We start from the raw sequence: 12,066 nt of genomic DNA on the forward strand, positions 1-12,066 counted from the left end.
CTTACTATCTGCTATTATACAATTTTAAATCTGTAATTTAGAACACCTTTGCATTTGAACATCGGTTATAGAAATGTTCTAATTAAGTCATTATCCCGAGGAAGGCCTATTAAAGAGGCCGAAAACGTGTCTGCTCAATTAAAGTATTGCTGGCAAATAAGGTGTTGATGTGCGAGTTATTAACGTATTTTCTAGTTTTGATTTTATACTTTAATATGAATAATCAATACGTTGTAAAATTCTTTATAAAAATCTATATTATATTGTTCCATTCTCAAACTCAAATGTACTGTTCTTCAATAGCCGAGTATGACCTAATAAAGGCTGGAAATGTTTCTAAATTATTTCAGTGTTCTTTAATTAGCAGCTATATTGAATTTGCATAGTTAATTATTTTATACAATATAAAACATTATTTACCTGAAATATATATAAATATAATTAATTAAGAAATATTCAATTAATAAACATATAAAAAACACTTAAATTGAATGATATTAACTATTGGAGATTATTTTTTTACTAAGAAAAAACATAAAAAAAGAGATAATTAATTTTTTGTACATAATATTTTAAATTATTATTAATAATTAATCATAAAATATTGTCTTTATAATTAAATTAATTAATTAAAATATTCAGGAAGATTATTTAAATAAATAACATTTAAATATTAATTAATATCTGTTGATTTGTATAATCATTTTTCTTTCTTTATATAAAATGAAAATTAATACATATTTTTCAAAAATTTATAATTTTCTCTACATGTGTAATATCAAAATTTATTGCATAATTTTTTCAGTAGTATTATGTTACTCTATTTGCATTTTAAAAATTATATACATATATAAACAATGTTTTCTTAAATAATTTCTTAAAAGATTATAATATATACTTCATAATAATATACAATAAAAAATTATTTCTTAATAAATTACATATTAATTAATAACAAATTAATATGAGTCACAAAGCGTAAAACAAAATAATTACTATAAAACGATGAGGCAATAAAGATTTTGTATATCATTTATTAAAATAAAAATGTTCTTCGTCATTCTTCGCCTACGTTTTAAACGATCGTTTACCTTGCTAAATATACACCGAATCTTAACATTGCACGTGTCGGCATATGCGAAATTATATCAATTTTTAAAAATTATTTTAGTAAGGTTATAAAAAGTAACAAAGGATAATGAAAATATTGTAATTCCAACACAGACTAATGATAATTATCTTGAAATTAATTTTACATTAATGACCTCTGTATGTTTTTGTGTTAAAATTGAATATGTTTACATTATTCATTGAATTAATGTTACAAAAACAAGCAACATTGTAATTTATATATTTTACACATTTATCTATCAGAGATATATACAGGAAGCAAGAAATTGTGTCCAGAAACCACATCCTCTATCTCCTTTGCATCATTAGGCAATACTTCTAAGAACACTGCTGATGAGTTTATTTCTCACAAAAACACTTCAGGACGACATAAATAATAAAAAGATTTCATAGCATGTTCAATCCATATTAGTAAAAGTAACTTCATGTTAAACATGTTTATTACAACCAAACATGCAATGAGGTACATTTAAGCACGTGTTAACCATAATTATTGAATTAAATCATATTAATTAAATGAAATCCTATTCCTTGCCAATATAAAAAGGTATAATTAAGAGCAATTAAATTGAAAAAAATTCTAATAAATTTTCAAAAAAATGTAGTATAAATGTTTCCACGTTTTCTGCTTTCAAATTCAAATTTTGTGACGTAATGACTCTAACTTTAAATTATAATAAATATCAATTATTTTCCCTAATAATTATTTTTATTCCTTAATTGATATAATACAAATTATATAAAATATTTCTATTGAAGATTAATTATTAATAATAATTTTTTTTTAATTTAAATACTTTAAAATAATCATTAAAAATTATTATTATTAAGGTATTATTATAAAAAATTTTTATATAATAAATAATTATAAATTATAAATACCTGGTCGAGTTGAAATGATGCAGTTTTGTTGTTTAAGTGCGGAACTTTAATTTAAATTCAAATAAAACAATACTTTTAATACATACATATGTGAGGCTTTTCGGCCACTCCCTTCCCTTTCCACATTAGGTAAAGAAACGTTGACGTCATTCTCTTGAAAAGTTCTTATTGGACGAATTTAAATTTTGATTATTGTATATCGAGAAACGTTCCCTTGGTGAATAATGCTACGGGAACGTAAACAAAACAGAAAAAATACAATAAATATCGATTCGATTACTTAAGGATAAAATATAATAAAGGAAAACCGGAATTAGGCAATTTTATTAACTTGTAACGAATAGTTTAAATATTAAAATTAGTTTCTACAATCCAAAAATAATTTCTCTAGAAAAAATCGATACATCCCTTGCATTAATAAGATAAATATTTAATATTCTTCAGCTATTTTAATATTCAAATTCCGAATCATTTAAACATAAACAAACGTTGGCACTTTGGATCTTCAAACAAACTTAAAATAGAAATTACAATTAAAAGTATTTGTTCGTGTGATGTTTATGTTTTGATATAAATTTTTTTATTCTTCATCATCAATTCATGTGCCAATAATTTTATAATTGTAAGATGTATATCGCGTGAAAAAATTATTTCCAAGAATAATAACGCTAATTATTTGACGATCGGATAACCGAATCTGTCCTACCGCTCTGGGGAATCCGGAATCGAATCAGGATTCGATTCCGGATTCCCCAGCAATTCCTGGATTTCTTCTATGAGTAATCTGTCTGGAATATATCGGACCTCGTCTCCTACCATTCGGCTTCCCCATTGTGGGCCTGGCTTAACCCACAACTCACTTACTAAAAAGGCCGTCTTAGTGCCCACAGGGCGGAAAGTGTTTTTTAAAAAAAGGGGGGGTCGGAGTTAATGACGATTTTACTCCTTATTAGCATATATATATATATAAAACCCAAATTTTTCAATTAAATCTCATTATTACAGTAACTGATTTTGTTTACACGTAAAACTCTTATTTCCAAATAGTTTCGCAATTCGAACCGTTGGTTACGGAATGATAATTTATTCTCAATAATTTATCAAAATATCGATATCGGAAATATCGGGAATTAATTAAAACACAAACAAAGAAAATTCAATTGTCATTCGGACGGTTATGCATCGCAAAAAGAGTCCATACATCTCTCTTAAAGATTTTTTTAAAACTCATTCCGCCCTGTGAAGCCCATTATGGGTTCGGCCAATGGGGCGGCCGGGTGGTGAGGGACGGGACCCGACATATCCGGACGAACCAATCCCCGAAAATTCCAGGGGATTTTTCGATCCGTCCAGATTCGATCCCGGATCCCCCAGAGCGGTAGGGTACTACCTTGACTGCTCGACCATCCGGCCGTCAAAATTGCAAGGTTATCTATCATTGATGAGTACAGAAATGCACAGTTACGATTCTCATTCAAGCAAAACAAAGATCCCTTTATTATTTTTGTATTTAGTTCTGTAGCATTGCGGATTTTACTTTCCTAATAAAACAAAACTGCAAATACTTATTATTTAATATTTTCAAGCAGATTTATTTCTGTTATACGACTAATCTAAAATTATGATGTCATGAATCGTTAACAGGAACATTATATTCAATTAAGCAAACGCGTGTTATTCATATTACTAAACTTTTAAAGACAGTACATAAAAAATATATATATTTCGTTCTTTAAAATCATTGTATAATGTTTCAGGAAACTTAAAATATTACAAAATAGTTCTTTATCTAAAGATATTTATCATAATTGCGGACAGACTTCCTGTCATACTTAAAATGTTTAAGAAATTGAATCGATATCTATTAATATAATATTCCTTTCACGTACTGTACAGTGCGATCCTTTCGATAATTTTAACAATCTATTGTTAAAAATCGCTCAATCATAGCTAGGAAATTTTTTACCATCGAAATTACATTCATTGCCATTTTTGCCATGAAATTATTTTTATCTCATTTTCGATATGGATAGAATAATAAAGGGGAAACTCCACAGGCACAAGGCCTGTGAAGTTTCCCCTTTATTCCTGTGGAGTTAAATTGAATGCAGTAAAACTGCAAACTGAATAACTTATGTGGACAAAACGATATAGGGCCACTTGATGAAACTCGCTGAAGTGAGGGAAGCCACGAGTTTCAGGGTTTTTTTTAAACTCTCTAAAAATTTACATAATAATACACATGGAATAGATATATTGCGCAGTACGAACTATTAACAAATTATTCTGAAAAAGTAGTAGAATATAACAGTGGCGTGCCGTGACATTTGATGATAGGGAAGCTGCGTTTCTGTAAGAAGCCGACTTCCAGGGACAATCAGTTAATTGCGCGTCAGTAATGGTCTAGGGTCCATTCGTACGTGGGTGGTGGCGGAAGAAAAAGACAAGTATCTGACAAAAACCGTTTATTTTATGTTAAAACAGTTTATTTTAACATAAAATAAACATACACTATGTACAAAATAGTTTGCTTTAGGAAAATCAACCGTTCGGACGTCCTGGGCGTCGATGTGGTTCTTCGATGGTCGATCGAAGGTGGCCCCGAGACAGTGGCGTTGACGAGTCTGTAAGGCACGGGGAGACTTCGACCATTGGCGTCGGGGACACGGTTTAAGTCCGAAGTGGCACGAGTTAATTAAGGCATAAAATATTATTTTGTACCATAAATGGTACCGAAATATTATAATGTACTCAAAATGTACTAAAAAACTAAGTGTACTTTCAATTTACTCGAAAAAGCAAAATGTACCCGAAAAGTACAAATGTACTAGGAACGGCAACACTGAAGCTGTCAGCGCTTTCATTCCGCCACTGACATTCGAATATACAATAGCAATCTTATCGTTTTTTTCACATGTAGTATAGAATTTTTTAATAAGATACATAATGCAGTTATAATAAAATATTAATTTTAATTAATTCAAAGTACGTTAAAATATGAAAATTTATATTTTAGAAAATACAAGGGAAGCTTGAACAAATCTACAGAAGTGCTCGACCCATCCAAAAATCAATGGACGTCCTTCAGAATTATCCGAGCAAGCCCAACATATCGAATGGGTCGAGCATTGGAACATATCCCGATTCCAATGGGAAGTTCCAATGGAATCAGTTTAAAATATTCAGAGAGATTAGCTCATATCAGCTACGAGCAGATCGAAGCCGAATTGTGGATCAAGGACATCGGGTTCGATCAAAGTAAGCTCTACCCGGACCACTTTATCAGAGGGGACCTTTCGAGATCAACGAAAGTGATAATGTGAAAAAAATTCTTTCGTTTCTGCTTTGGTAAGGGTAAGAAATCGAAAATAGATCCGGGTGTGGGCAATGAGTAACGTCGTCTTTTCGGTAAGTGCTCTCATAGATTGAATGTTGTTTAAATTCAATTACTTTTCACAACGTTTAATCATTCATTTTATTTGACAGCCCTCGCTTCACAAAGGCCGAAAGAAAGGAACTCGGAAAGTTCAAGAAGTACTTACAGAGTATCTTGGAGTTTCGAATTAAATCAGCGTGATTCAGTCTTCCAGTTTGTCAGTCGTGATGAAAGGGACCGGACTTGATCCGGATTTAACAGTTTACCTCGGACATGACCCGAAAACCCGATTGTGACCGAAGTTTCGGACGAGAGTTCAAACTTCGGACGTGACAGGATGATTCTCGAATAAGCAAGGAATTATTTTCTTCGGTCCTTTGTGTATTAATCGTGTTTGTGGTTTAGTCAGAGTTAGAGAACCCATTGAAATTTATATGAATTTTAATGACTTACTCGTAATCTTGCCTTAATCGTGTCGTGTGCATTTTCGTGAAATTCATTATAAGGCAAAAAATCCTAATGAGTGTATTTAACAGGTCACCCTGTTAATGACCGGAAAACGTACTAAACAATTGAGGTACGCTTTTAACTCAACTTCTAAACTAACATTTATTTCGTTAGGTGTCAACTACTACTGTCGGTGCGGAAACTCCATCCTTGAAATCCAAAATGACTTCGTCGTCGAAGGAACATTGCAGCAAAACAGGAGAAGAACGAATAACTTATTAGATGTGGATTGTTAAGACAAAGTTTTATGTGGAAAAAACAAACAAAACAAAAAGGCCCGACTGGTGCCTATTCTTAGAATTTAATTAAATAACGCTTAAAAGAATTATTTCTTCTGTCGTATCGCGATAGAATTGTAAAGTGGGGTAAAAGCAGAACCGAGGTGTAACTTCCCGGAAATGTTATTATTAACATGTTTATTTTGTTAGATTTCGAACTTTAACTGTCTGAAATTAGACATATACCGTGTATAACGCCAGTCGAGACGACGTCACAATACATTTGTAAGAAAGTATATCAGGTAAAGTCTAACGTGTCATATATATCAGAATACAATAAAATCATCTCTTATTACAAGAAAACAATAGTATGTAACATTATGAAAGCAAAGAATCGAATTTAGTATATTGTATTTGTATTGTTCGAAGTTTTAGTAGTTTTAAATCAAATAAAACTTATTCGAAGCGAGATCCGAGACAGCTTAATTACGATTTTAGCTCCAGTCAGATACTGAAGCAAAAATATGCAAACGATTTCAATTTTTTTCGTGTAAGTATAGTTGGAATTTCTCTTAAACTAATATTATAATTATTTTTTAATGCGTATTTCATTATTAGTTTAGTAATTTCTACCGCGGAACTGCGTAAAGTGGCGTGTGAAGCGGGAACAAAAAGTTTTCGGGATATCATGTGGGGTGAGTTTAAATTTTCAAACAGGTATAAAATCTAGTTTAATGTTAAATTAATATAAAAAATATAATAAATTGCTTCTAAAGAAATCTTAAATAATTTCAATTAAAATTTTTATTGAGGCGGAACGTTAGCGAAGCCTCTTCTATGTGGCTTACATTGTGTTGGTTCTCAAAAATTTCTTGGGCCCATTTTCATAAAACTTTGCCATTTTCTATTGATTGAGGTGAAGAATCTAGAAATGAAATAAATGTAAATGTAGAAAATAGAGCTTCGTGATTTCGTTATCGATGTAAAGTGGGGCGAAGTGACAATGTCCGTGCTCTTTGAGCACGCCTAAAAGAATTTGGGGATCAAATAAAAAAACAGCATTGCGTGCACCTGATAGAAAATAGAACAGAGCGCAACAACAAAGCAATTGGTGTCATTGCTTTTAGTTTTAGTTTTACTCGTATCCGGCAACGCCACACGTGGACAGTCTGCCGAAGTGGTCATTTATGGGAAACTGGCCCCCTATTTAGGTGTTACTAACGTGAATAAAACCTGGAAAACTCGTGTAGCCAACCCGTTGGCCAGGTGCGAACTCGCAACCAACTACCAGTGGTCAGTGGTTTTATCTACATTGCCATCGATTGCTTTATTCTTGGATCGTATCTCCGTGTCGATAAGGTCAAGGATCATCTGTGCCCGCCAACCAGTACAAGGACCTCCTCTACCATGACCGGCAGGCTACGAGGATAGTGACCTGCGGGTGCAAAGTTGCCTCTTTCGTGGCGGCAAGTGCAAAGTGCGCCTGTCCGCGACCATCAAGTACAAGGATCGCCTTTTCTGTGTATAACAAGTGCGAGGATTGCTTCTTTCTTTTTGGCTCTATCTCTATTATATCGCAATTCGACAAATTCGCGCGATGTCCTAGTTAATAACAAAGAATACAGTAAGACCTCGTTTTACGCTTATTCAAATTATCGCTGCATTTCATTCATTCGTATATAATAAGATTAGGTAAAAGTATAGTTATGGCGGCACTTTCGGTCGCCATCTTGTTTGTGAACGCGACGTCTACAAACAAAATGGCGACCGGCGCAACTACTAATTACACCGGGATTTAAATAAAAAAAATCTTCCACTCACCGTTGATATATTTCTAATTCCTTATCTCCAATTTCTTCTGTAAATAACATGGTTCGGATGATTCTTTCGTAAATTCATCTTTTCCATGGTAGAAACTTATTTCGCATTATTAACACACGTCTAAATTCTTCCTCTTACTTATTGGTACTTACTTTCGGGCTAAAGGTACAACTGCTGGCTCTCTCCAAACTGAAACACGTCCCGCTCCTGGATAAACCTTACTCGTATGCCGAACAAACGGGTCGAAACTTTCTGCTGGTTTTGAGTACAGTACATAATGCTTTTCCTTTAACAATAGAGAGCAGATATGGAAGGATTAGGGACGGCAAGCCCTTAACCTTTCCATGTCTGATCTCGGCTATCATCTATCTAATTCCATTGTCGAAATTAAGAAAGACAGCAGACGGAAGATAGCGGGAATTTATCGGTCTACAATTTTTTCAAATTGCAGCCCAATAAACTCTTTTTCGACGGATAGCAATTTTTCTATTTTTGATCGTACCAATTGCCTTATTTGAGAGTTATATTTCTTTTGTTCACTTTTGTGTTGTATATATGAATGTTACCATTATCAATTCAAAGAAAAGAAACTGGGGATTTTTCCCAAACTCCGAGAAAACTTAGGGCTTAGTGAGGTAGCCGGCATAATTAAAATTTTTAATTTAGACCTAATTACACTATCGAAAAAAGCATTGGCATCCACAGAGACTGGCAAACGGGGCACTTGCCATCCCCTGGAATAGAGTAAAAAATTTCACAAATTATAATCGTAAAAGTGATTGATATATGTAACCTTACACTCCACCATTAGACGCTTGTCTATCTTTTTTGTATTAATACAATACTGCATTATCTACATGTAAATCTACTTGACTCATTTATGTATTATGCACCTGGATGATGCAGTTGATCATCCTTAATCCTTTCCTTAACTACACTATCACAATAACAAACACTTGACCATTAAATATGCAGTAAAGAACATTTGCAGAGTTTTATACTTATGGAAAAAAAATTTTAAGTGATTTATACCATTAATTCCACAAACTGTATATGACACAAAAATCCAATTATACACACAGATCAAGAACAGTTTGACGTATCCATGATCTGAATATATCTTTCCAATTAGAAATATTTGGTAAGTCTTACATATATAAAAGGTACACAGGAGAGACATCATCCTACCTCTCTAAGATTGATATGAAATTTATTCTCTTCTGGAAAATGTCTCTCATCATTTATAAAATTCTTTAGAGAATTTTAAAGAGATAAACTGAATGGTGAATTTATTTACACTTTTACAACATTTTATGAAAAGGTCTATTGTATTCTTACAGAAATATTTTTGAAGTACAAGCCGATGGAAAATCCCGATTTGTTCGAAGGGGATATTCTTCCGGACGATTCGGCCGGAGAAGTAATAATATATTTAATATCGTGTATTACATTATAATTAATTTAAACGGTTAAACAGTTTTAATTATTATTCGATGGACAGAGTCGCACCGTAGTTATGTCCGAAGCTAGACTTTGGACCGACGGAATTGTTCCTTATGTAGTTGATCCGGCAGCAAGTAAGTCTGTATTTTAAATGTAATATACAGTAATTTACTATTATTCTAGAATTTCTTTTTTTCATTTTTCTAAAAAAAAACATACAAACAGAATTTCTACATTACCAATCATTAATTAAATATTAAACTCTAGACTTTAAATGTTAAAAAATACATTTAACTAAAATATGCAATTTAATTTGAAATATGTTGCAGTTCGGCTATTAGCACACATTATAAAATTTGGAAATGCCAGCTCGTATGATGTGAATTTTAATTTAATTGTTAATTATTTTAGTGTTTCTTCTGAACTTATAGAGTAAAACTGTGTTCACAATTCCTCCTTTTTATACATTGGGATTAGCTAATTTAGTCTGACGAGGGCTTTGGTGGAGTCGACATTTATTTGTAGGCTAGTTATCTCGGTACGTAAAAAACATTAAAGGTGTAATAAAATATTGGGCAAGGAGTTTTGTTACACCCTGTATACATAAATGTTTGTACATCTTTTGATACTGCACCTCTTTGAAGAAGATATACTTCCTTATATTAGATCTTCATTTTAATTCATTTAGAAATTAACATGAAATTGGTGAATGCAGTAATGAAGGAATTCGAAGAGAAAACCTGTATAAAATTTGTTCCAAGGAAAAACGAAAAAAATTATATTTTTATATACAAAGGACGAGGGTAGGTTTTGCTCGCTTCTTTTAAGTTTACTCAGCAGAATTATAGTTTAGAATCTTATTTTTCAGGTGTCATTCTAAAGTCGGGATGATAGGAGGACGACAACGACTCAGTCTGGGCGCCGGTTGCTTAAATAAAGGTATACTCTTTCACGAGCTGTGTCATGCTCTCGGATTTTATCACGAACACAATCGACCCGACAGAGACGAGTATATCGAAATCGTCGAAAGTAATCTTCTACCAAGTTAGTACTGTTTTATATTTTACTTACGTGTAAGCTTTTTTAAATACTTAAAATATTTTATTTATATTAAAAGATGCTAAAAGCCAGTTTAAGAAATATAAACCGGATGGGATAAGACTGTTGACAAATTACAGTTATGACACTGTAATGCATTACGGTTCCACGTCGTTTTCCAAAGACAGATCATCATTCACAATGAAACCCAAGAAAGGTCAAAGTGTTTTGAAAGAAGTTCACGAAAAATCAGCTTTGACTGAAAATGATGTTAAATACATCAATATTCTATACGATTGCGAATTTTATTTTGGATCTTAACTGCTCGTGACGACGACAACGGCATCTCGATAATATGATCCTTTATGTAATTACACCAATTAAACGTAATAAATATATATTTAGAGCATTAAAATGTATTATTGATCATTTCTTGTATATAAAAACCAAATATATTCTTTCAAATTTTAAATTCTCTAACAGTTTATTGTAACAAGTGCATCAAAGTGATTTGTAAGGCTCTGAAGACACTGTAATGCCAAAATGACAAAGGTCTTTAATGCATCTTTTATTTTTTTGCAGTCTGCATGTTCTATGAACTTATAGCCAGAAAGCTATTGTAAAGGTCCATCTAGAACAGTGGTTCTTAACCAGGGGTCTATAGAAAGTTTTAAGGGGTCTGTGGGGCTTCAAAGGGTAAAAATCAACCTTATCTCAATTTTATGCTATTGTGTGAAATTGTTTATTATTGTGTTAAGCACTTTGCATGCAAAGTGATTATACGGTAATTTTCTTTTGATGATGTAAATAATTAATAAGAGTATCCATATATTACTATAATAATATATAATATACGCTTTTTTACTGCCTTCCACGCAGCATTTTACCAACTCTGAATTGGGGGTTATCCGCACTGCAGTATGTGCGGCAAGATATGGCTCCTCCAAATACTATCATATCCTAAACAGAGTCAAAAGATCCCTTTTTTCAGCTACCACATTACATAGCCCAAGGAACTGGACAGTAGTTCGCCCTTCTTTGCCGTTTTGTGGCCGCCTCGCTGCCCGAATCTGTTGAATTTTTAGGCAAAATGCCTTTTAACCATTATCCTGCGCCCTAGTCTGAGGAGACTTTTATATAATAATATACAATAACAACAAACGTATGATATAGTAATATATGTACTTATTTTAATAACTGTATTTCTATGTAACTAGTTTCTTTTGTAATTTTATTTTATGCATTTAAAAATGTTATTCTGAGAAAGGATCTGCAACCTTCACCTGACTGGATAAAGGTCACAGTAATGACAAAGAAACAAAAACTTAAATCGAAATTCTAGGTATCATGAATTAAAGGTAATTATGACTGTTTAAACTGGAACCATTGACTTAAGATGTGAAGACTTTTAGACATCATAGACTAGTATAACTACTACTGTCATCACTTCCGAAAAAATGAAATGACAAAGTGAAACAAACGAATAGGAATAATATAATTTCAAAATAATAATTATAAATAACACAGTATTAGTCTGCAAATTGACATACTGGAAAACACTGACTTGAATAATAAATATATGATGGAGTGCTAAAAAGTTTGTGATTCTTCTTAGAAGAAAAGAGAAATTTGATAAACCAAATATATTTT

At 32.1% G+C, this 12,066-nt stretch overlaps 2 protein-coding genes across 2 annotated transcripts in view; one reads left to right on the forward strand and one right to left on the reverse strand.

Moving 5' to 3' along the window:
- The window catches only part of LOC136990912 (cytosolic phospholipase A2-like), a 45,871-nt gene extending 37,802 nt beyond the window's left edge, over nt 1-8,069 (reverse strand). The window contains exons 1-2 of the mRNA XM_067289378.1: nt 7,936-8,069; nt 2,014-2,240 (exon numbers count right to left, since the gene is read on the reverse strand). The gene's annotated coding sequence lies outside the window, so the exon portion shown is untranslated. The remainder of the gene's footprint in view (nt 1-2,013; nt 2,241-7,935) is intronic.
- LOC136990931 (astacin-like metalloprotease toxin 5) lies at nt 6,509-10,838 on the forward strand. Its single transcript, XM_067289405.1, has 7 exons — nt 6,509-6,664; nt 6,733-6,809; nt 9,276-9,355; nt 9,437-9,512; nt 10,067-10,181; nt 10,247-10,422; nt 10,496-10,838. Exons 1-7 carry the CDS (start codon nt 6,639-6,641, stop codon nt 10,735-10,737), a joined length of 792 nt encoding a protein of 263 aa, XP_067145506.1. The 5' UTR covers nt 6,509-6,638; the 3' UTR covers nt 10,738-10,838.
- The last annotated feature ends 1,228 nt before the right edge of the window (nt 10,839-12,066 follow it).

This window comes from Centruroides vittatus, unplaced genomic scaffold (genome assembly GCF_030686945.1).
Source record: "Centruroides vittatus isolate TY-2023 unplaced genomic scaffold, ASM3068694v2 contig_1381, whole genome shotgun sequence".
Taxonomy (NCBI): domain Eukaryota; kingdom Metazoa; phylum Arthropoda; class Arachnida; order Scorpiones; family Buthidae; genus Centruroides; species Centruroides vittatus.